This window comes from Hypanus sabinus, chromosome 10 (genome assembly GCF_030144855.1).
Source record: "Hypanus sabinus isolate sHypSab1 chromosome 10, sHypSab1.hap1, whole genome shotgun sequence".
In the NCBI taxonomy this organism is placed as follows: Eukaryota; Metazoa; Chordata; class Chondrichthyes; order Myliobatiformes; family Dasyatidae; genus Hypanus; species Hypanus sabinus.
The window spans coordinates 65004160-65030379 of NC_082715.1; the positions used below are offsets into that span (position 1 = coordinate 65004160).

Genomic DNA, 26220 nt, shown 5'->3' on the forward strand with positions numbered 1-26220 from the left:
AACTCCGGAAGGCCGCATATGGAGTTTTGCATATATTTCTGATCACCCCATTATAGGAAGAATTACAAGGCTTTGGGGAGGCTGCAGAAGAGGTTTACCAGGATGCTGCCTGGATTAGAGGGCATGTGCAATAATGAGAGGTTGGACAAAGTCGGATTGTTTATTCTCAAGCTGCAGAGGCTGAAGTAAAATCTGATAGAGGTTCATAAGATTATGAGAGGTATAGATAGTGTAGACTGATGATGGGTCTCATGGCAAAATGTTGACTATTTAGTCATTTTCACAGATACTACCTGACCTTCTGAATTCCTCCAGAATTTTGTGTGAGTTGCTCTGAATTTCCAACATTCACAGAATTTCTTCTGTTGACAGACCCTACCTTTTTCCCAGGGTTAAAATATTTAATACCAGAAAGCATGCATTCAAAGGGAGAGGGGTTAACTTGAAAGAGGATGTGAGGGCAAGGTTTTTAAACAAAGAGAGTGGTAGGTGCCTGGAAGGCTCTGCCTGGGGTGGTGGCAGAGGCAGATACATTAGGGGTTTCTAAGAGATGTTTAGACAGACAGATGAATGTGAGGAAATGTAAGGATGTGGACGTTGCGTAGGCAGAAGGACTTAACTTTGTTAGCAATTTGATGACTAATTTAACTGGTTCAGCACAACATTGTGGGCTAACGGGCCTGTTCTTGTGCTGTAATGTTCTATATTCTATACCAGTGCTTGACCTGTGCTTTACCTCAAAGAATATTTCATGTTATAAATTACACTGCTCCAGGGAAATGCAGATTCTATTGCTATCATTTAGGAGAAACACATTGATAAGAACCTTATTAAAATGGTTATTATTAATTAAAGAGAACCCTTCAAATCACAGTTATGTCTTTGTATGAGGACAATTAATTTCACAAATGTGCTTTATTCTGAATAAAATACAGCCTAATATTCCTGCATCAAAACAAATATTGTTCACTTCAGTAAATACCAACAAAAGTACATTCTACACAATTCTGTATACTGAGGAGAAAAGAGCCCGAAAATTGCTGATTTGGGATTAAATGAGAATCTACCAAATTTCTATCATATGCTCAAAAGTTCTGTAGTTTTTGCTGGTTTTGGTGAATAGAAGGACATGCCAACCACTTCTGATTTCTCCTTATGTCAAACAGATATATCCACCAATTATATATTGATGAACAGACTAACTTCAAATGAAGGATGAACCTGTGGTGATTTTTTGCATAAGAGCAGAGATGTATGGAACGGATAGTGGAAATGCATGCCCATTTTTTTGCATCAAAGACTGTCAATATGAGCTTACACCAGCACAATCTTCATTCAATTTGTATCAGAAATTATCTTGCTTTCCAATTTATGATCAATGAATTAAGTACAACTCGAAGAAATATTAACATAAAAAATAAATTAAAGAACTTATACCCAATAACCAACCAGCTAATTTTTTTCAAAAAGGCTTTTTCAAACACAATAACAACTATTTGTAATTCTTATTGTCGTTTTAAAATCTGAGCATTGTTTGTTTTGTCAACCTATTGGTTTAGTTAGGATTCTTAACGATAGATTTCCATCAAAGGAACTTGCTTCTTATAATTAATTTAGAAAAAGTGCAAGAACAGTATGTTCAGATTTTGATTATATTGTATATTTTAGGTATTCTTATTTTTAGAAGTTTAATTTCTGAAACATGGCAGCTTTCTATAGATCTTTAATTGAAACCCACACATTTTTATGGCTTTTATGATGTGGACTAAGATTTTTAAAAATTTAGTACTATAGGGTTTGTATCTTCCAGGTTTGAATATTATTCTGACCAATTAGCTTTTATTACATACGTGTTGTCTCTTACTTTCGTCTAGCACTGAGTCTGCCACTTGCCTCGTTTGGCTCACTAAAGATGAACATTCACACATTCTTTAGCTATTTCTCTGCCCAGTTAAGAAAATTATAGTCAAATTTTCTTCATAGTCATCAGGTGGTTCTCTACCAGTTAGCGAAAACTTTTTTTCACTAGAGAGTTAAATAGTGCAAAGATACTACATCTAGTTTTTGAAATACATGGGTCAAATGGCAGGGCTTGATGATATTAATGTTTGGATCAATCAATAAAGTATGTCATGGTCAATACAATCAATGTTCTGATCCAAATAGGGTTTGATCATCATTGCAATATTTTAGCTTCAATTCAACTACATTTCTAGCCTTTCTTAATCTGTTAAGTCTTTAACTCATTTTCCACATCCAAATATTTATCAATGAGACTATTAAATTTGCTCATGATGTAAAAATCCACTTGCTCATGTGGCTGTGGGTGATTTCATTAGGTGATTCTCACAAGCCTGAATGAGTTCTGGTGCGAATAGAAATGAAGCTAACGCTGATATAAAGATTCACCTTTTTCACTTGGTAGGAAATAAGCTTATAACTCAAAATAAAATGGGAATTTTACCATTGCTTACAAAATGATATTTTTTCTGCACAAAATAAGTTGCTGTTGTTCAAATGAAAAGTCATCCTTTTAACATTTTTGATGAGGAATTTCAAATTATAGCAGTTCAATGATACATTGTTATGGTGACTGTAAATGTAAGAATCATGTCTAATCCAATGAGTTTAAATTCACCAGCACTCAAAACCAAAGAGAATGAACACTCAACGTTCATATGAAAGAAAAAAAACTTATCAAAATACAGTTATTATATGAAAAGAAGCAAACACAAATAACATTAGAGTATTTGTTAGTGTGAATATGAATTGTGCAATGAGATTGTAGAGTTTAGATTTCCATTTTTGTAAACTGGTATCAGGAGATTGAAAAAGCAAGAAAGACCATTAAACAATGCTGCAAATACTAACAATGTAACTGACTTCAATTATAAATTAAGATGACTTAACCCTTGATTGTCAACAACAAAACAAGAACAATGCTGACTTTGGTTATAGTGTAAAATGGATGTTATCAGTTCCATTTGCATTAAACAGAAATGAATATCAAGAAAAATGTGAAAATTGCAGCTGAAATCACATCACCCTTTTGACTCTACCTCTTGCCAGAGTGTAGATTGTCTCTGACCTGTCTGGGCTCCATTCCCATTACGTGCTCAAAGTAGTCATAATATGGTCATAAAGTGATTACTTTATGATATAAATCCTATCTTCAGCTACTGTACATGTACTTCCGTGCAACACTCTGGCTGTCCACAAACAGGGGATCCACCGCTGCCACTTTAGCTGCTATGAATGAGTGTATACAGTGCAAGACTGCAGTCAGATCAGCAAATTCCAGTTCCTGCAGGGTAAAGAAAACAATATACATTATTGGACCATAAGCACAACTTACAGTAAAACTAATATTTCCCATCCACTAGCCATAGTAGGCAACATTTACTTGCAGGTACATAAATTCATAACAGTATAAAAGATACTAGCATTTCAGACATCGTAATTTCCCTCTCCAATAGTTGAATCTTCAGTAACTTGGCTATTCTATTTATTTTATTTACTTAGCAATACAGCCAGGAGTAGGCCCTTCTGGTTCTTCAAGGGAAGCTGCTCCAGCAATCCCCAACAACTGCACTTTAACCCTAACCTAATCATGGGACAACTTACAATGACCAATTATCCTAACTGATACATCTTTGGACTGTGGGAGAAAATTGGAGCAGGGGGGAAAACCCACGCATTTCACGGAGAGGATATACAGTCTTTACAGAGGACACTGGGATTGAACTCTGAACTCTGACTGAACGTGTTTTATCAGTTCTAAAGGCATGCCAAAGTGCTTCAAAAACATTTAGTACTTTCTAAGAAGAATAATCAGTGCAGTTATGTCAGTTGCTATGGCAACCAATTTGCATATAAAGGTGCAGCTAAGTCTATGGTGGGTGGTGAGTGAACCAAGAATAATTCGATGTCACCGATTTGTCTGTTGCAAATATATCTGCCTATGACAGTATCAGTAGAAGTCATCACTGCACAATCATCATGGAGGTTAAATCTCATCTTCACAATGGAATTACACTTCATCGTGTCATGTGGTACTATCACTACGCCAAATGGGCTAGATTGTGAACAGATCTGGCTGCTCAGGACCAGACATCTACGAGGTGCTATGGGTCATCAGTAGAACTGTACTCAATCACAATCTGCAACCTTATGGCCCAAGATGTACCCCACTTCATGATGTTCCCCATCACCAAGCCTGGTTCAATGGAGAGTGCAGGAGGGCATGTGAGGAGCAGCATCAATAATCTTCAGAATGAGGGCTCAACCTTGTGAAGTTATAAAACAGAATTACATGGACACTAAACAATGCATAGACAGAGATAAGAGAACCCAGAAACAATGGATCAGATAAGGTCCTGCCATATTCAGTTGTGAATGGTGATAGACAATTAAGCAGAGGCTCCAATGTGCAGTATCACAAAAGACTGCAGAGAGTTGTTGACTAGCCTGCTCCATTATGAACACAATGCGCCCCACCACAGAAGGCTCCTTCAAAAGGCAGTGCCTCAAGAAGGTGGCATTCATCACTAGGAATCCTCACGGTCTGGATCATGCCCTCTTCTCATTAATGGCTTTGCAAAGGAGGTAAGAAGACTGAAAATCCACAATCAGCGATTTATGAAGACCTTTTTCCCCTCTGCCCTCATAGTTCAGAATGGCTCATGAACCCATGAACAGTCCTGTTATTGCATTACTTATTTACTTTTATAATTTATAGTAAGTTTATGACTTTGTTACAACATTTTAAAAAATCAAATCATATAAATCAATTATAATAAACCTGGCAAAACACACGCAATGCTGGAGGATCTCAGCAGACCAGGCAGCATTTATGGAAAACAGTACAGTCAACATTTTGGGCTGAAACCCTTTATCGGTCCTGCCGAAGGGTCTCGGCCTGAAATGTCAACTGTTCCACCAGCATTGTGTGTGTGTTGCTTAGATTTCCAACAGCTGCAGATTTCCCCTTGTTTGTAATAAATCAGGTTGTGATTCTGATTCTACACAAACAGGACATAGCAACCATCTAGGCTGACACCACTATTCAATCACTCCATTACTGATGCACATTAGCAACAGATTTCAACCATCAACAGGGTGCACTGCAACAAAGTCTTCTTAGACAGCATCTTCCAAATCCATGAACTCTACCAGCTAGGAGAACAAGGATAGAAAAAAAGATGGGAACATCGCCATCTAGAATTTACTCTCATCCTAATTGGAAATACATCTTTGTTCTTTTACAGCCACTGGGTCAAAGTCCTGGGACAGCTTTGTGGGTAAACCCACACCTCAAATGCAGCAAACATTCAGGACAGCAACTCATTACCATGTTTTCAAGATCAATTAGGGATGGCCAATTGAAGGCAGAATTAGCTTGTGAACACCACATTCATTGCATCAAAAATAATTAAAAGATGATTCTCTAGCAGAAGGCAAAAGGTGAGAACAAGGGGGATTTTTCTGGTAGGTTGCTGGTGATGCATTGATCTGTGATATATTATCTGTCAATGATCTGGACGATGGGATTGATTGCCTTCTGGCAGGTTTGTGGATGATATAAAGATAGGTAGGTGGAGGAGCAGGCAGTGTTGAGGAAGCAGGGTCTGCAGCAAAGGGACTTGGGAGTCCTGGTGCAGGATTCCCTAAAGATGATCTTGCAGGTTGAGTCGTTAACAACACAATGTTGGCATTCATTTTGAGAGGACTATAGCATTAAAGCAAAAACGTAATGCTGTGGCATTATAAGGTAGTGGTCAAACCGCAATTGGAATATTGTTAGTAGCTTTGGGGTGCTAAAGTACCATAAGACTGTAAGTTACATGAGCAGAATTAGGCTATTCACCCCATTGAGTCTGCTCCACCTTACATCATGGCTGATCCATTTCCCTCTCAACCCCATTCTGAACCGATTGAGCCCCCAGGATTAATGATAAACCATGGAAACTGGCAAGGTGTTTGAGGGCTCTCACAGATGAGAAGCTGAAAGGAGACATCAATCTCGTCTGTGAGAATGCATAAATTCCAACCAATAAGGGCTTGTATGTAATTGTATTTAACTCTCTTCCCATTGTCTAACTCTTGTCAAGCCTTGATTGAAACAGAATAAGGTATAACATTCAGAATAAGGCAGATGAACTTGTAGCACAGTTGCAATTGGCATCTATGATGTTGTGAGCATCACTGAATCGTATCTGAAAGAAGATTATAGCTGGGAGCTTAATGTCCAAGGATACACATTGTATTGAAAGGAAAAGTAGGAAAATAGAGGGGATGGGATGACTCTGTTCATAAAAAAATGGAATAAAACATTAGAAAGAAGTGACATAGCATCAGAAGGTGTAGAAACATTGTGATAGACCTAAAAAAAAACTGCAAGGGTAAAAATATCCTGGTGTGAGTTATATACAGACCTCTGAATAGTAGCAAAGATGTGGTCTACAAATTACAACGGGAGATAGAAAATGCTTGTTAAAAGGGAAATGTTACAACAGTCATGGGGATTTCAATATGCAGGTAGACTGGGAAACTCAGGTTGGTGCTAGATCCCAAGAGGGGAAATTTGAAGAATGCCTATAAGATGGCTTTTTAAAGCAGCTCCTGGTTGAATCCACCAGGGGATCAGTAATTCTTGATTAGATGTTGTACAGTGAACACGAATTGATTGGAAAGCTTAAGGTAAAGGAACCCTTAGGGGCCAGTGATCATAATAAGATAGAATTCAACTTGAAATTTGAGAAGGAGAAGCTGAATTCAGATGTATTAGTATTACAGTGGAATAATGGGAACTGCAGGGGCATCAGAATTGGCCAGAATTGATTGGAAGCAGGGATGATTGCAGAGCAGAAATGGCTCTGGTTTCAGGGAGCAATTTGGAAGGATGGATATATCCCAAATAAGAGAAGTATTCTGAAGGCAGGATAACACAACAATGGCTGATAAGGGAAGTCAAAGCCAACATACAGTAAAAGCCAAAGAGCGGGCATAAAACCAACAAAAAATTTGTGGAAAGTTAGAAGTTTGGGATGCTATTAAAAACCACCAGAAGGCAACTTAAAAAGTCATGAAGGAAAAGATGGAATACGAAGATAAGATAGACAATGATCTTCAAGAGGTTACCAAAGGTTTCTTCAGTTACATGAAGTGTAAAAGAGATGTAAGAGTAGTTATCACACTGCTGAAAAATTATGCTAGGGTTAAGGAGATGGCAGATGAACTGAATAATAATTTTGCATCAGTCTTCACTGTGGAAGGCACTGTGGAGGTTCAAAAGAGAGAGAGAGGGCAGAAATTTGTGAAGTTCCCATTACTAGGCAGAAGGTGCTTGGGAAACTGAAAGGTCTGAAGGTAGAGAAGTCACCTGGACTAGATTGCCTACATGCCAGGGTTCTTAAATAGGTGGCTGAAGAAATTGTGGAGACATTCCTAATGATCTTTCAGGAATCAATTGTCTCCAGCATGATCCCAGAGGAATGGAAATATACAAATATTACTCCACTCATCAAGAAGGGAGAGAGGCAGAAGAAACAGAATTATAGGCCAGTTAGATTGACCTCTGTGTTTGCGAAGATACTGGAATTGATTGTTAAGGATGTGATTTTGGAGAACTCGGCGACACATGATAAAATAGGCCTTAGTAGGCATAGTTTCCTTCAGTGAAAATCTTGTCTGTCAAAACTGTTGGAGTTCTTTGAAGAAATTAAATGCAGGATAGACAAAGGAGAATTGGCGGATGTTGTGTACTTGGATTTTCAGAATGGTTTTGACAATGTGCCACACATGAGGCTGCTTAAAAATATGTGAAAGATACTAGCATGAATAAAGCAGTAACTGATGGACAGAAGGCAAAGTATGGGAATAAATGGAGCATTTTCTGGTTGGCTGCCATTGACCAGTGGTGTTCCACAGGGATCTGTGTTGGGATCATTTCTTTTTATGCTTTATGTCCATGATTTAGATGATGGAATTGATGGGTTTGGGGCAAAGTTTGCAGATAATACAAAGAAACATGGAGGGACAAGTCGTGTTGAGGACTACAGAAGGACTTAAACAGATTAGAAGAATGGGCAAAGAAGTGGCAAATGGAATAAAGTGTCAGGAACTGTATGGTCAGGCATTTTGATAGAAGAAATAAAAAGTTTGACTGTTTTCTAAAGGGAGAGAAAATTCAAAACAAAATCTGAGGTGTAAAGGGACTTAAAAGTCCTCATGCAGGATTCCCAAAATATTAGCTGCAGATTGAGTCGATGGTGAGAAAGGCAAATGAAATGTTAGCATTCATTTCTAAAAGACTAGAATATAAAAGCAAGGATGTAATGTTGAAGCTTTATAAGGTACTGATGAAGCCTCACTTGGAGTATTGTGAACAGTTTCGGACCCTTTATCTAAGAAAGGATATGCTGATATTGAAGAGGGTTCAAAGAGGGTTAACAAAAATGATTCCAGGATTAAATGGCTTGTCATATGAAAAGCATTTGATGGCTCTGGGCCTGTATTCACTGGAACTCAGAAGAATGAAGCTGCATTTCATTGAAACCTATCGAAGATAGAGTGGACATGAAGAGGATGTTATTCAGAATAGTGGATGTACATTTAGAACATCAAAGAAGAGGAATTTCTGTAAGCCAGAGAGTGGTGACTCTGTGGAATTCATTGCCCCAGGCTGTTGTGGAGACAAACTCATTGGGTATATTTAAGGCAGCGCTGACAAATTCTTGATTAGTCAGGGCACAAAGGATATGTGGACAAGGAAGGAGATTGAAGCTGGGAGGAAAATGGATCAGCCATGATGAAATGTTGCGGCAGACTCAACGGCCAAATTCTGCTCCTATATCTTATGGTCTTATGGAAACTCAGTGATGACCACGCTCCTTACTTACCTCCATCCATGTTCTGGGAAAAAAAAGATTAGTGACTTATTTAAAAACTGTTAAAGAAGTGGTATTAATTTACTTCTTGGTTACTGCTTTCGAGCTGCAGTGATAGAGTTAGTTTTTAGTTAATTTGAGAGTTTTTAGGTACTGACTCTGCTGAGCTAGCATTCATTATTTTCCTTTATTCCATGAAGTTCTTTTTTAAATTCAGTGATCTGTTCATTCTGGGTCCGTGTCTTCACCTGGGCCATCGCTGAACTCTGGACAGTTATGTCTATGTGTCCGGTAGACACACACACAGGATATTCAACCACATTTACAAAAATTAACAATGGAATTTGTTCCTCAAACATGGGCTAAAACTGAGTTAGCAAAGCCTTGATGAAACATAAAAATATGGAATGTGGAGAGAGGAGGAGGACAGAAAAAATAAGAAACACTTTGTTTTTTTCTTTGACATTCAATAAATTAAAAAAAAAATAACCAGATTCAAGAATAAGATTGAACAACTAATATTTCTATTCTGGGTCTGATTGTTTGCATGTCATTGCATTATTAAATATTGTAGCATGAAACAGGCACAAAAGAAGGATTTAACTTTCCACATTGTTTCTAGTGGCCAAGGGAAGAATACAACCAGTGTGAAACAAATAACTGATTATAACCAAGTTTTGGAGATTTGCAACAGAGCAAACTTTTTAACCTGTTTAAACCACTTGTTGGTTTGCATTAATATTGACTAATTTCATTCACATGCTATGTTGTTCCAGGAAAATCTGGACCATTGGTTTGTTTGATCATGCATTAATTTAAAATATCTTTCAACAGCAAGAACGTTTGGTAGCCAAATATGTGACGACGTTAAATTCAGTAATAAGATTACCGCAAAAATAAAAATTGCTAATCATTCAGGACAGATTCTTTTTCCTGTATCTTCATCCCCAGATCAAGAGTAAAATGTTTCCATTTCAGTTTTGTTGATTCTGAGGTGGCTAATTTGGGAACTGCAGAATCATCAAAATATAAGGCAGAAGGGGTGGACAGTGGCTCGTTTATTAGATGCTCCACTTCTTTCACCACTTCTGCAAGGCTTTGAGATTCTCAATATGATTATCTGAATAATTGCTAATAAATATAAATATATTTTTAATTCCTCAGGTGGGTACTGTTGTGAGTAAGGATAGGTTATAAAATAGAAACATCAGACACAAATTGTTATAACACAGGTTTTGTTCCATTTTGCCAAAGTATGAACATCTAAATATTGAGAAGGAAGACATATTTTTAACCATGATATTGTATGGAATTAACTTCTAATTGACTAAGTATTCTTGGTAAGACTGCAAAAAATGCAAGTCCAGATAGGTTTGAAAAGAAAAATTCCGTGGTTTACTACTTTGAAGAAAACATCAAATTAAAGGTTTATTTGATAATCATTCCTGGATATAATTTTGATGTAAAGCCAGTCCTGAAAAAGTGTCTTGGCCCAAAATGTTGACTTTTATTTATTTCAATAGATGCTGCCTGACCTGCTGAGTTCCTCCAGCATTTTGTGTGCGTGTGTTGCTCTGGATTTCCAGCATCTGCAGGACCTCGTGAGTCATTGATATAAGTTACAGGTTAGGACTTGCATTATATTTCCAATACTTTACAAGCATAATGTAGTATTGACATGCCATTAAACCTTATAAGAAAATATTTCCCTTACAATTACAGTAGGTTCACTCTATGTTATGAAGGTACCTTCATGTCAATCTGCCTTGTATCTGTGTTCTGAAACAGCAATTTCACACATGTTTTTCCATCATCAGAAGACCCTTTGAGCTGTGAAAACTTGAATCTCCATATAATGTTCTGTAAGGTAACTTAGATTGTCATTATTTCTCTACTGACATATGACATGAACAAAATTAATTGTGTACCCAGTACTGATGCTAAACAAATTTCTGTGTGATTTGAAATTGTCTGTGATGAACACTTTGAAATATTACTCATTCAGTGCAAGACACCATGCATATTGCTTTAAGTCAAAGAAGATCTTTCAAAACATGCTTAGAAATTTATGTATTAGTTTTCCTACTTAATATTATAGCTGATAATAAACTACTACATACTGTATAATTTCACTGAAAAATTGTGCTATATTCCACAATATTTTCAACCTATAATCAATATAATTTGGGAATCAGTTTGTCAGATTTTGTACTCAAATAGTTCAACCTTGTGTGGTACTACTCCTACAATGCCCTAAAAAGTTATAGATTATTCTATAACAGAATGAAATTGACTTTACGATTACAATAAAAAAAATTCTTATAAGTTACACCTGAAATGTATTTGTTTTTAAATTAACAATATATCTGCATGATACTTAATATTTCCTCACCTTTGTGTCATTATCAACACACGTAAATCCAGAAGTAAAGTCTATTGTGAAGGAAAGTGCTTGTCCTTGCCAAGTGCACTCATATGTCTTTGCCTGATGAAAGGAAAAGACAGGTTTGTTACCAGACAGAAAGTATCTACGCATCTTTAAATACACAGTTACACTTGGTGCATTGCTTTATCATCTAGCCGCAAAATCAAAATATCTTCACCATGAAATCACGTCTGTACCTATGAGGGGATAAATCCAACCACTCCGCTTTCTTTGTCCAATTTTGCAGTAATTCATAATGAAGTGCATGCTACAAGTTATGCTTGGAAGTATTTTTGAAACAACTATTTTAATGTTCTCATTCCAGGCGCCCACTTCCAATTTGCTGCGATAATACAGGGAAATTGTAATAGATTATAACTTTAGTGTACAATATAGAGTCATAAGGTGCCATGGTAATGTAAGTACAATGATATTACAGTTCAGAGTTCAATCCCAGTGTCCCCTGTAAGGGTTCTCTGTATGTCCTCCCTGTGGAACGTGTGTGTTTTCTCTGGGTCCTTCAGTTTTCTCCCACAGTCCAAAAACATACTGGGTAGTTTAATTGGTCATTACAAATTGTCCCATGATTAGCTATGGTAAAATCAGGGTTATCAGGGTTGCTGGGTCATGTTGGAAGGACCAGAAAGACCTATTCCATGTTGTATCTCTGAGTAAAAACTAGAGTCCTAGAGCACTACAACTCAGAAATAGGCCTTTCGTCCATGCAGTCAGTGCTGAACTTAAACAATTCACCTTTCACCCTGAACCCATGACCTCTCATTTTAGTTTTACTCAATCTCAGTGGAAGAAGCCTGCTTGCATTTACCCTACCTAGAACTCTCATAATTTTGTATATCTCTGTTTCCTCATTCTCCTTTGCTCCAGGGAATTAGATCTTAACCTATTCAAACTTTCCAATAACTCAGAACCACAAGTCATAACAAACATAGAACACAGGAATTTACAGCACATTACAGGCTCTTTGGCCCACAATGCTGTGCTGACCATGTAACCTATTTTAGAAACTGCCTAGAATTCCCCTAGCGCATAGCCCTCTATTTTTTTAAGCTCCATGTAGCTATCCATGTAGGCTCTTAAAAGACCCCTGTTGTCGGCAGTGCATTCCACACACTCTCCACTCTCTGTGTGAAAAACTTATCTCTGACATCCCTTCCAACACCTTAAAACTATGCATCTTCAAGTTAGCTATTTCAGCCCTGAGAAAAAGTTTCTGGCGATCCACACGATCAATACCTCTCATCATCCTATACACCCCTATCAGGCCACCTCTCATCGTCCATTGCTCCAAGGAGAAAAGGCCAAGTACATGCAATCTGTTCTCATAAGGTAAGCTCTCCAATCCAGGCAACATCCTTGTAAAGTTCCTCTGCACTCTCTCTATGGTATCCACATCCTTCCTGTAGGTAGGTGACCAGAACTGCACCAAATAGTCCAAATTAGACCACACCAACATCTTACACAACTTCAATGTAATATCCCAAATCTTGCACTCAATACTTTGATTTATCACAGACTGTTCCAGTCCCTGACTTCAATGTTTTATGGCATTCAAAGTGAAGGACAAGTTAACTTTAGGAAGTGTGAGAAGTGGTTCTATTTGGTTCAACAGACTGAAATAAAATCACACAATCATTGTCACTCAGGGTTTTGGGTATACCTGCAAATATCAGTATCATTATTTCCATGTCCTTACTTCTTTACAATAGGGTCACAATGTGCATTTAAGTTTCATCATCACAATGTGTATTTAAGTAACGCAACTGGCCTGCCTAATTTCAGATCCCCTGTATATAAACTTTCCATTTGCATTTGCATAAATCAAAATATAATATTGCACTTAGTACATTACAGATTGCCAATTGCAGATCAAAAGTTCAGGGTTGAAATGCAGGCACTAACACTCTAGGAAGTCATTTCAATTCATTGTTTTCTGCATGTGATACACAGTCCAGTTTCAGAGACAGAATGCAACCTCCTGATGTACATGCTGTAAATAATATATACAGCACAACTCATCAAGAGTTAATATCTCAGGCAAAAATCTACAAGCAAAATGAGGTTCCAGCTCATTACCACACAGCCCTAGTTATGTAACTTTCTCTTCTGTCTCCTCATTATCACTATAAAAAGAAAACTCTTGCAATAGCACAAACACAACTGGCGCGCAGATAAAATAAATAAATTAATATTCGGAGCAAGTTCTAATTATCATTTGTGTCACAAGAAGCACTCTAAGGTCACTTATTAAAGCAGGAAATACCAGATGAAGTTAGTCAGAGATGCAAGTAAAAATAATCAAACATTGACTTACAGGTAAATACTAGTATTCAGTGAAGGCAGAGGATGGGGATTTAAAGATCATTAAAGAAGAAGCCACATCTTATATTACATCACCAAAAACCTGTCTAAAGTATTTTGGAAATGCAGGAATAAAAGTATAGGTCTAAACAAATCAGTTCTTCAAACTTTGCTGCCATTCATGGCTCCATGATAACCTGTATCTATTCTCTTGCATATCCAAATCTTTTAACGAATCTGAATGACAAAATATTGATTTTGTTATGGTCACTATTCTATAAATTTATCAAGTATGTCCACAATCTCAGGATTATATATGGTGACATATTGTATATGAACTTTGATAATAAGTTTACATTGAACTTTAAATTATCAATCTTAGAGTATGAATTAAAAATAACGGCGCATTGATTTTCCAGTCGGCCCACAATTAAAATCCTTGATCCTTGAAATCATTTTGATAATTCTCTTCTGCTTCAATGGCTTATTCCACATTTTGGAACAGGGTGAAAAGACCCGCCCACCATGACCTGGGTGGTTTCACTACCATATCCCCTGCATCACGACATGGCTATCCCTCTGTTGCTCCCCTCCCCCTTTCTTTCTCCGTAGGCCTCCCGTCCCATGATCTTTTCCCTTCTCCAGCTCTGTATCCCTTTTGTCAATCACCTTTCCAGCTCTTAGCATCACGCCTCCCTCTCCGGTCTTCTCCTATCATTTTGGATTTTCCCCTCCCCCTCCTACTTTCAAATCTCTTACTATCATTTCTTTCAGTTAGTCCTGACGAAGGGTCTCACCCAAAATGTCAACAGTGCTTCTTCTTATAGATGCTGCCTGGCCTGCTGCATTCCACCAGCATTTTGTGTGTGTTGTTCATATATTGCTCAGAAGGAATATAATGGTAATTTGATAAACAGAAGCCCAAACTCATATGTTTAAATTTAATGACTAATATTACCCAAACTGCTCTGTAGGTTCTCAAAACAATTTAAATTAATATTCTTGACATTAAATAAATATTGAAATCTGTCTATCTGAATGTCGAGGCAGAATCTAACAATTGCGAGAGAACGCAGTTGGGAGGTCATATTTGTTAGAACAGAAAGAGTAAATGAGAAGGATGTAAGGAAAACACAAGGAAATCTGCAGATGCTGGAAATTCAAGCAACACACACAAATTGCTGGTGGAATGCAGCAGGACAGGTAGCATCTATAGGAAGAAGCACTGTGGACGTTTTGGGCCGAGTAGAGAGCCTTTGAAGGCCGAGTCTACAGCTCCCTGGATGTGGTGGCACAAGTGGATAAGGTAGTCAAAAGATGCATTCAGCATGCTTATGTTCATCGGCTGAAGTAGGAACTTAATGTTGCAGTTGTACCACATTTAGAGTATTGTGTTCATTTCTGCTTGCTGCATTATAGGATGTGCTCGCAACAGAAAAAATGTGGAAGCAGTTCACTGGGATGCTGTTTGGAATGGAAGACTGGTGTTATAAAGTGAAATTGGATAGGGTGGGTTTATTCTCACTGGAACTCAGAATTATTGGATGTCTAGATAGGATAGATAGTCAGAATCAGGTTTAAGAAGAGAAAAGAAAAAAATAAAAGAGATCTGAGTGGTATCTTTTTCACATAGAGGTTGGTGAATTCCTGGAATGATCTGCCAAGAAGATAGTGGGGACAGATACAACCACCATGTTTGAAAAGGAGTTTGGACAGGTACTTAGTGGGGAAAGATTTAGGGGGAATGTGAACTTAAAATGGGCAAATCTGAGTAGTGTAGATAGGCATCTCAGTCGGCATGGAAGAGTTGGGACAATAGGGCCCATTTCTTTGCTGTTTAATTCTCGAATTCTATGTATACCTCCCAGCCTGCTGCTGTCTATTTAGGCCAACAGATAATCCAAAGGTTCAATGGTTCCATTTACAGCCATCAGTGGAAAAAGAATCTTCTCATGTGTTTTTATCCTGAGAAGTGTAAATTACACCTTTCATGCTTTCACTATGCAGCCTATTATTTGATCAAAAGAACAAATGTTTCTCAGAATAAGTTTAGACTTTCAGCTGATAGTCTAACTGCACATGGTCTATACGTGGATAATTTGAAATTATATGCTTCTTCATCAGTAAAGCTGAAACAATTTATTCAAATAGTAGAACTATTTTTGAAAGATACAAACATGAACTTTGCACTAGATAAATGCAGAACATTAAACTGAAAGAAAGGAGCAACAGAACTAGTAGAATACTAGACAACGGGGTGACCCTTTGGGGCACCCTTTGAGAGAAGGGTAATGTAGTCTGATGTGACCAGAATGAACATTAAATTTTCCTGAATGCTATCGGTATCGCTTTGCTTTGGAAATTGAGGAAGAAAACCTCAGTTTATTAAAGAAGAATGACATGTAGCAAGGCAAACACAGCTTCTCCTCTTTTAATGAAGGGCACTTTTGATGGCATAATTTCTGGTTGATCTGCCACCCTTGTGCCCCTCGTTGTCATTCTGGAGACATGCAGTCCTTTCATCTGCCGTCTCTTCATCTCTTCTGCTGTTTATTCTTTGTCTCTGATCCTGGAGACGTGCATTTCTCAGCTCCTTTGTCTCTTCCTCTCTCCTCCTTCTGTGCCAGTTGTTGTCATTTTGGAGACGTGCATGCCTCTCCTCCTCTCATCTTTTTTGTCCTGACTCTTTGATCGTAGAGTCATGCGGCCCTGGCCTCATCCGATTCTTGTTCTCTCCCTCTCCTTGCCACTTCCTGACAATGTTTGTCATCATCTCTTGACCGTAATGTCCCCCTTCTCTTTCCACGTGGCATAATTAGGCTGACCATATTTTCTTACCTTAATGCTGGATAGAAGATACGAAGCAGTAACACCAAAGCCTCCAGGAAGGTGATTATACTTGATGATGTGGTTGGCACTCTCCTAAATGGAAGTGATATAGTCACTGCTGTCCTTTGACTACAGCAAGGGATTTGATGGGTGTCTCAAAGTATGTCATTACAATAAGATTTAATTATCTCTTATTGATGGGTGGCAGTTTGATCTGTCCCAATCCTGCACATGCTGATGGTGATCAGCAGAATGTGACCGCTCGAAGTAGAGGTGCCCTGCCCTTTTGCTCTGATTGGTGTCGCTACTGTGAGCATCGCGAGTCGCTTCTGAGGCTGGCCGTGTGCATGCGTGGTGGTGTCGCATCACGGTTTCCATCATGGCTGACATCAGCCCTTGGGTGAAAGTGGGGCTGTTGATTTTGGAGAGTGAACAATTTTATATGGATATATAACCCTGAACTTTGCCTGCATTCTGTAAATAAGCATATTTTAAGTCAGTTTAGCCAAAAATAGGGCCACTTTAACGTACTGTTTGTGCTAATTGGAGGTCACAAACAGACAAACGGAGCATGAGAGTTTTAGTAGTATATAGATAAAACAATACAACCAAATTGAAAGTAATCCACCAGTTCCCATGAATTAGAAGGTAACAAATATAACCATTATGCTTAAGAAAGGAGAGGAAATGAAATTGAAAACTGTAGATCAGCACAGTGTGAGGAAGATATTAACACCTATTGGTATCTGGGTACTTATAACTGTTGGGACTGATGAAAATCAATATGAATTAATGAAAGAAGAATCAAGTTTGAAAAATCTGTCAGAGATTTTTGATGTGTTAATGATCAGAATAGCTGAATCACAATCGATGGATGTGGAGCATTTGGAGCTTTCAGAAGCCTTCAACAATGTCCCAAATACAGCAGGTGAAATTGTGATAATGAATTCTGGATTAGACAATATTCAGAAACAGTATGTAGAAACAAAATGATGGTGTTCCTTTGGATGCTATGACCTTGAGCTGTCATTGGGATCAGTGCTGTGCCCCCAGCAGCTAGAATAATGACTTCCACGAGGTGAGACCTAAGTTCAAAAACATTGCTGATCTGGACGGCATATTGATTTATGATTCAGAGACTTGTCAAGGCTGTATGGTGATATGGGTGAGAGCACAGGAGATGGAGTACAATGTAGGAGAAAGAAGAGGCTACTCACTTTGAAGGTGATAGGAAACTGGTGCTTTGTTGAACAGTGAGAGTCGGAAATGCATGGGTAATCAAAGGAACCTGATCACCCTTGTACATAATTTTATTAAAAGTTATTGTGTGGGGGAAATAAGTAGTTAGGAAGGAAAAATAGTATACTGGCCTTTTATCATAAAAAATTTAAGGATAAAGAGAACATACAATCCAGAGAGATCATGAGCAACCAGAGATTGATGCCTAGGAAGATGGGCTTGACATATCAGTAGAGAAATTGGAGCTACAATAGGCCAGTCGGCTCTAATTGAATGACTGATCTCCTGAAGTAGTAGATCAGCCATTTGCCAAGTTCATGGCTGACCTACCTCAAGCAGAATTTTTCCTCTCTATCTTTTGTACATTATTATTATGTATATTATTACTCTGTCTTATTAGCTATTGTATTTATTATTATTATTTATTACTATTGCTAAGTGTGTTCATAAATGTTGCTGCTGTAACAAAATATTTTCCCACTCAGGATCAATAAACTGCTACTACTTATTATTATTATTATTATTATTGTTGTTGTTGTTGTTGTTGTTGTTATATTCCTTGATTCCCGAAGAGGTTGTGTAGATTAGGCCTGAACTCTCCATTTTAGAAGAATCAGAGATGGACTCAGCAAAACATATGTTGGTTTTAAGGTAGTTGACAGGCTTGAGGTAGAGAGGATTATTCTCATCAGTATGAAGAACAAGAGAAAGCCACTCTGAACAAGGAACCAGCTATTCAGAACTGAGATGAGAAGAAATTTTGTCATCTATAAGAAGCAGAATCAGATTCAGGTTTATTATCACCAGCATGTGACATGAAATTTGTTAACTTAGCAGCAACGGTTCAATGCAATACATAATCTAACAGAGAGAAAAAATAATAATATTAATAAATAAATAGATAAGTCAATTATGTATATTGAATACATTAAAAACATACAAAAACAGAAAGACTGTATATATAAAAAAAAAGTGAGGTAGTGTCCAAAGATTCAATGTTCATTTAGGAATTGGATGGCAGAGAGGAAGAAGCTGTTTCTGAATTGCTGAGTGTCTGCCTTCATGCTTCTGTACCTCCTACCTGATGGTAACAGTGAGAAAAGGGAATGCCTTGGGTTCGAGAGGTCCTTAATAATGGACACTACCATTCTGAGAAACTGCTCCCTAAAGGTACCTGGGTACTTTGTAGGCTAGTGCCGAAGATGGAACTGACTAGATTTACAACCTTCTGCAGCTCCTTTTGGTCCTGTGCAGTAGCCCCTCCATACCAGACAGTGAAGCAGCCTGTCAGAATGCTCTTCATGGTACAACTATAGAAGTTTCTGAGTGTATTTGTTGACATGCCAAATCTCTTCAAACACCTAATATAGCCGGTGTCTTGCCTCCTTTATAACTACATCTTTATGTTGATTGGAAATATACAGAATTAGTGGAGTTCCTACATAAGTTTTCATGAAATCGCCAATAAATTTTAGACCAAAAGGTAGATTTAGTGCCAATAAAAGTCTAAAAATTAAACAAATTATTGTGACTCTTATGTCACAAATTTTAACATATACACTAAGCAGAAGATTCAGACTCAGTCAGTGTCCAATATTACTGCAAATGTAGCTCTTAGGGAAGAAATAAATGAAACATTTTCACTTACATGTTAATTATCAGCTCTATTCAATCCTGAACTATATTGGTTTTATAAATTAGAATGATGAAAGGTTTTAATGATGCTCAGTAGAAAGTTGATTAGAAGAGTCCTTGAAGAACAAAGGATAATCTTCCCATTTATTTCCATTGTATTCATAAAACATTAAAGAATCTGCAGGTATTCACCATACACCAGAATTGATTTCTTTTAATCAGAAGAACCAAGGGAAAGCAAACATGAAAACACATTCATTTCCTTCATTATTTCTGCTACCCAAGTTTTAAAGATTATTGGTTTAATACATATATTAATGCATGCATTTAATACACATCATGTCATATGTTTACTGCAAATGGTTTTCTATAGTGCCATGTACATACTAAGCAATTTTACAGCTTTTAAGTTAATGGTGTGTACCTAATTCCACAAATGTCAAAGTCCTGCTGAAAATTAGATCTTTATTTTCAGTTGAATGAGTATCAAACTCATATTTTGACACTATTTTCTATTTTGAAATCAAACCTTTTAATTGTGAAGCAACATACAAAGCACAGGTGGAACTCAGCAGGTAAGGCAGCGACTATGAAGGGAAATGTACAGTCAACGTTCACTTTTTGCCTGGACTTAATTGCAAATCAATGTATAGGACACTAAAGCCAAATAAAAACCTTTCCTTTGCTTGTGCTTAAAAACAAAACAAGTTAAAACAGATTAAAACAAATACTTACCAGTGCTGATACCTGACAGTAAGCATGACAAAAAGATTAGCACCACTTGAATTCTTGGTTTGGAAGAGGCTGCTGAGCAAGGGACTATGTGAAGTATTTATACCGAGGAAGAGATCTGTTAACAGTATAACCAAGGTGTATTGTCTAAGTAGCTTTAACAATTTTGTGATTGGTTTGGTTTGAGGAAAATTTTATCCCATAAGATATTGTCAAGAAATTATATTCAGAGCAAGGGGATGTGCAACACCTTTTCCCTCTGTCACCCAGGAAAACTCGATAGACTGATACTACAGCAGGGCACCTGCATTGACCTTGTGTGATGTGGTGGAATCAAGTATATTCAACACACACATTGATGAAGTAAGCCAATATATGTTTACTGCAGGCATATAACACTCAAGTTTGAAGTTAGTTACTTGTATGAAAATGATTAACGTGCATTTATAATACATTGCATGTAGCAACACAACAGAAAGAGAAATCCATCTTGTTTTCTATCTCTGATCAAAAGTTCACGGGCCATAAGCATGGACAAAAAAGGGACTGCATATGCTCAATATCCTGAGAAGCACACACAAAATGCTGAAGGAACTCAACAAGTCAAGCAGCATCTATGGAGGAAAGTGAAAAATTTGATGTTTCTGGCTGAGGCCCTTCATCAGGTCCTTTATTTCAACCCTTTATTTCACTCCATAATTGGCTGTCTAAGCTATTGAGTACCTCTAGCATTTTGTGTGTGTTGCATAACATTTCAAATGACCAACAGACCCCTGCGTTTACCATACAATGTAGGCAGATGATTTTCCTTGCTCTGCTTTCCATGGTTAAATGGTTAGAAGATCATCTTGTTCCAGAGTTATTAGATTATTTCTGGTTTTACCTTGCCATTTAATATTAAAAGCTCTTCTCATTTCGTTTTTTATTTTCTTAAAGATTTAATTCAAATAGTAGCAACTGTTTAATGGGAAATACTCTTTATTTTGAAGGGGAAAGTTTGCTTATTTCTTATTTTTTGCTTATTTCTCTAATCTCTGCATTTATATTATGCATTTTAGTACTTAGTAAAAATTAATCATACCATATCTAAATATTGCTTTCTGATAAGTAACTTTTTGTAAAAAGATTGTGAATCTACAAGTAAATGGGCCACAAGTTTAACACTTTTACAACTATATTCATGGTAAGCCTCACGATGCTAGGAGAGTTGAGCACATTGTGAAAATGGCATTGGTAACTGTTTTCCACTTGCATCTTTCTAATGCTTAGGTCAAGGCACTTTACATTTTAAACCAATGTTTAAATGAAGCATAAAACATTAAAGCACATAAAGGATTCCTTCAGCCTACTTTGTCAAACCTCATCAAGCATCCATCTACTCCAATCCTGTTTCTCTGTTTGTATCCCCATTAAATGCATCAACTTAAACCATTTCCCGGTTTCATTTAATTCACATCATCCATCTACACTAGTAACAATTTACAGGGGTTAACTAACCTTCCAACATCACATTTTTGGACAGAGGTGGGTACAAGGAAAACTCATAAACTTTACACAGACAACAGCCAAGGTCAGAATCAAACACTTTTCTAGATATATGAGGCAGCATCACCAGTTCGTGAACTAACCTGCTGTTCCATTCGAGGCTATCATTTAAAAAGCAAATTAAACTACTCATACCTCCCTTATTTTTGTCCAAAAATGAGTAGGTGTGTTCATCACAGCTCTACATTAGACACCAACCCTTGGCAACCACAACTTACTAATACTGTCTTGTAGATTTTCACACAGTATGAGGGTTGAATATCACATCACTGTTCACGCAAAAGTTTAGATGAATGGTGTTATATTTTGTAACTTCAAAAAATTAAACTAATTCAAATGAAGACACGGGAGTCTGAAATATGAGCTTATCTATGTGTTTATCTTAAGCGAGGCCTGCACTTATTGCTTGGTAGTGTATGGCATATGTAGTTAATGTATATTTACATACAAACCATAATTAATTATATAAATAAAAAAGAATGTTTAATCAACCAATACATATGCAAGATTACTCAAATATTACTTAAGTATTAAATACACAAGGAGTGAATAATTTCCCTGATTTGATTTAGTTCCTATCAATTCTGAGTAACAAGTTGACGAGATGTAAAGTTCATAACATGAACCTTAATGTGGTGCATAACATACAGTATAGTATGTGGCAGTATTAGTCTTTGGTTTTGCATTACAGGGGCTTTTGTGACTGAAGAGGGAATTTATGTGGGATCTTATGGGTAACAAATGTCATATATGATAAATATCCACACATGTAATAATAGAGAAGAAAATGAACATCAATAAAGAAAAGAGAAATTAACATATCCAGGACCAGATACATTCTTCTTCTTATCTTTCTATTTGGAAGTTAATGGAAAACTGTTTATAGGCTTAGCATTCCTATGTTATTATAATTTCCAAATTTATTACCCTTATTCCATGTGAGGCTTTTCCCATTATGGCACATCTAGGAAAGTGCTAGAAATGAAATGGTGGGAGAACTCAACTGACTTCAATCATGAAGTGCCTTGATACACATTATATTTGTAAGTTATTCACTAACAATTTATATCAGACATTGTTCTGAATATTCCAATAAGGTTATTGGATCGCTCTCTCTTGTTCCTGCTGCCATTCCACTCCCCCACAATTGACACCTGCCAGATCCCATTGGCGATCCTTCTGAGGTTTGGAATATTGGTAGCAACCATGATACAGCCAAATGTGTTTTGGCAGGCTAGTATTCCTGTCGAATCTCCAATAACCATCATGAGGATTTCCAGTATCACTGACTTTCAGTACACAACTCAGAGCAAAGGACAGCAAAAGGGAAGAGAGAAGCAGATCAGGGTATAAAGGCAGATTTATAGAACTAATATTACAATAACAAAGATACTCTTGAAGAGCTTTAGTGTGGTTAAAAATGATTTGTAAGAAATGTATGTGAGCTGAAAACTGTAAAAAATAAATGGTCAGACACAAATGCCAGGAATTCTCTTGAGCTGCTGGCAGTTTGGGAATTAATGGACTGTGGCTCCTTCACATTTTCAAGTGAAGCACTGTAGTTCATCATCAAATCTCCATGTTTCATTGAATAAATAATAGTTTAGGCTTGTGCTTTACAGAGTAGTGATTCTCTCTTCACTGTTCATTTTGTCTTGAGCTATTCAGTCTCAGCAGGCATAAAAGACGAGACTTGCTATCAATTAACTTCGAGCTTGACACTCCAGTACAGTTCATTGGAAGCACTGTGGGAGCTGCCATCCTTCAGAGGGAATGTTAAACCAAGACTCCATGTGCACTCCTAGGTGGATACATTGGTATCGTTTTGGAATGGAGTAGAAAGATTCTCCTGAACAATATTTATCACTCAACCAGTATTGTGTAAACATGTTAACTATTTATAATAACATACTTTTGGCGGGGACCAACATGTGTGCAGATTAGTTTCCTAGATTACAATCATGACCAGAATTTGTAAGTGTCTAACTGACTGTAAAATTCTCCAGGAAAGTCGAAGGTCATGCAAAAAGCCTCATAAATTCATGCCAGCTTTATTCTTGGGCATGTATTACATGTTAATTCTCCATCTCTATTCATACTCTGATGTCTTGTCCTTGCTCTGTTACATTGTTACAAAAAGGTCCATTGTCAGCTCGATGAACAGCTTCTCATCTTTTGACAAGGCATAAATCAGTCCTTGGGACTCAACATTAAATTTAGCAATAACTAACATTTCCAGTTTATATCTCAGGAGCATTCTTTATATCTCAGGAATGTTATCCTTTTGGAACAGTATCTCAACTTTCCACTCTCTATGGATACTGCCTGACCTACTTCTAACATTTTTTTTTATTACAGATTTCCAGCAACTGAGTGTCAAGTACTGCCCAGTTTTGCCTTTATTTTTCACTGTCTTCTCTGGCATCATTCATCTCTTTCTACTTACATCATCTTCAGACTGATCATTTGCAATTAATAAGCCTACACCTTCCTCTCTCAATCAATTCCACCATTTGCATTATTACCTCTCATGGTCTCCAGCTTATCACTGACATTCCCTTCATTTCCTCCATCCATTCAACTTAAAACAACTTTCATTTCTAACTTTTCTTAATTTTGATACATTGAATGCATATCTATCATCTAATTGCTTAATTTTCAAAAGCACATGTAACTAACAATAGAAGTTCTAAAGTTCTGATCATACATATCAATCCTTTGTTGTCCAGAAGAATCTTGTACAGCCGGTAATCTCAGTGTTGTAAACAATAATTAAAATATTTTTTAAAAATTAAAAAAATACACATGACCAATATTCTATACTATGATGTAAAACATTTGTTATTCTTCAAGTAGAAAATTTTGAGACATTGTTTTTTTCAAAGAGAATTTCTTATCAAGTATTTGCCTCAAGACTGGTCTACAAAAAGTTTTTTTATAAATCAATTATTTATTTCCAAATTGGATTATATTGAATAATTTTGTTCACCCTAGCACAAACTGAGCATGCTGAGAGGATTTCCTATTGCAGGTTAATGTGTTTTAAAAAGTGTTTGGAGAAAACGTTAATTCAACCATTTCAACTTGATAAGCAGGTAAAACTTATCACTCCCATTTCTAGTGCTGGTGTACCACCTAGGCTTCATTGGAAACTGCAAGAAGAAAAGCTGGGAAAGATCCTATGTTATCTACTGGTCCCTGCCTCTATTTCTAGCACTTTCATTAAGGTGCAAATGGAAACCTTACATTTACCGTACAAGGTTGATTTGTGCTTCCAGTTGATTGGAGGATAATTACATAAATTAAATTTGTTGTTCTATAAGGGAAGTCTTGGTTTATGATTTCCCAAATTTTTAGGTGGTACAAGTGAAAGCTCCTTACCCGCAGGCCAGTCTCTATTTCTGCTGACATCTCATGCATTCTTTTGCCCATGAATGGTGGAAAGAAAACAAATTGATGGAGGACTGGTTATGGAGTACTGTAATCAGATATGACAGATTCTTGAGTAGGATCCAAGGTCAATTGATACTAAGGTCCAGTTCTACTTGAGCAGACTTAATAGAAATTATTGAATCTTTTGTCGTCCTGGGATGAGCATGTCACAGATATAAGGGGCATGAGGCAAGATGCTGGCCACTTCCAAAATGGTGTCATGACTCTGTTGCATTATATCATGAAGTCAGTTTACTTAATACTTCCAGCTGTCTCAGTATGCATTCAGAATCTTCATCACTATCTATTTTGCAAGAGCCTTGATGGAGCAGCTCTGCTGTCCCAGGTGTGTGAGGGACGCATTACCACACCCATCATCCACCACTTCTCTCCCTTAGGACAAATCTCTGCCTATCAGTTGCTGACTTGTCCCACTCACTTTGTTCTCCATCCAATTCAATTTGGCTGTATGTAGCTTACTTCAACTCAAATTTTAGTTTGAACTTAGTATTTTCCAACAATGTAATATTTTCTGGATCCTCCTCAGCCTGAATTCTTTCCTATTTAGCAGCTTCTTCTGGGATTGAGGATAACTTGCTTCTGTCTCGGATTCTCGGTTGGAGTAACTATTGAGACCAGTGAGAGAAGCTCAGACTCTTCTGTAGCTGGGCCAGGAGGTGCCTAATGGGTGGATAATTTCTGAGGTTGTGTGCTGCTACCATTTTTCACTCAGGACCCTGATGGAATTACTCAAGATTCTCAATGCCATCATAAATGTTCCATCTCCACTTTGAATGCAAGTGAGTCAGGGATTAACAGGAGATGGTAGGGATGCTGTATTTCTTCACAGAGCTTTCAACATGACTTTGAATTTTTTCTTCAGTTTGTCCAGTTAACTCTTACCTTGACAGTGCTAAAGGTAGGGAGTTAGATTCAGGAGTTTGGTGTCAGGCATGCAAACTAGGTCACCTGCTCAAAGGTGCTGATCAAGTCCTGGGGATATTGTCTTGGCAGAGGATTCACCTAGCTTCCTGGTGGACTTGGAGGCCTTTGTAGAAATATCATTGTTGGTATTCTTCCAGTGCTTTGTGGTGCCTGCTGTATGTACGTCAGGACCTCAGCTGGGCAGGGAGAACTGCTGCATGGAGTTTTATGCAAGGCTTGAGATCCTGCCCT

At 37.3% G+C, this 26220-nt stretch overlaps 1 protein-coding gene across 1 annotated transcript in view; it reads right to left on the reverse strand.

The window, feature by feature from the left end:
- Positions 1-2833: 2833 nt before the first annotated feature.
- The window catches only part of sntg2 (syntrophin, gamma 2), a 260468-nt gene continuing 237081 nt past the window's right edge, over positions 2834-26220 (reverse strand). Inside the window, exons 15-17 of the mRNA XM_059983452.1 lie at positions 11281-11373; positions 10638-10748; positions 2834-3304 (exon numbers count right to left, since the gene is read on the reverse strand). Of these exons, the coding sequence (XP_059839435.1) occupies positions 3173-3304; positions 10638-10748; positions 11281-11373 (336 nt within the window). The 3' untranslated portion in view covers positions 2834-3172. The remainder of the gene's footprint in view (positions 3305-10637; positions 10749-11280; positions 11374-26220) is intronic.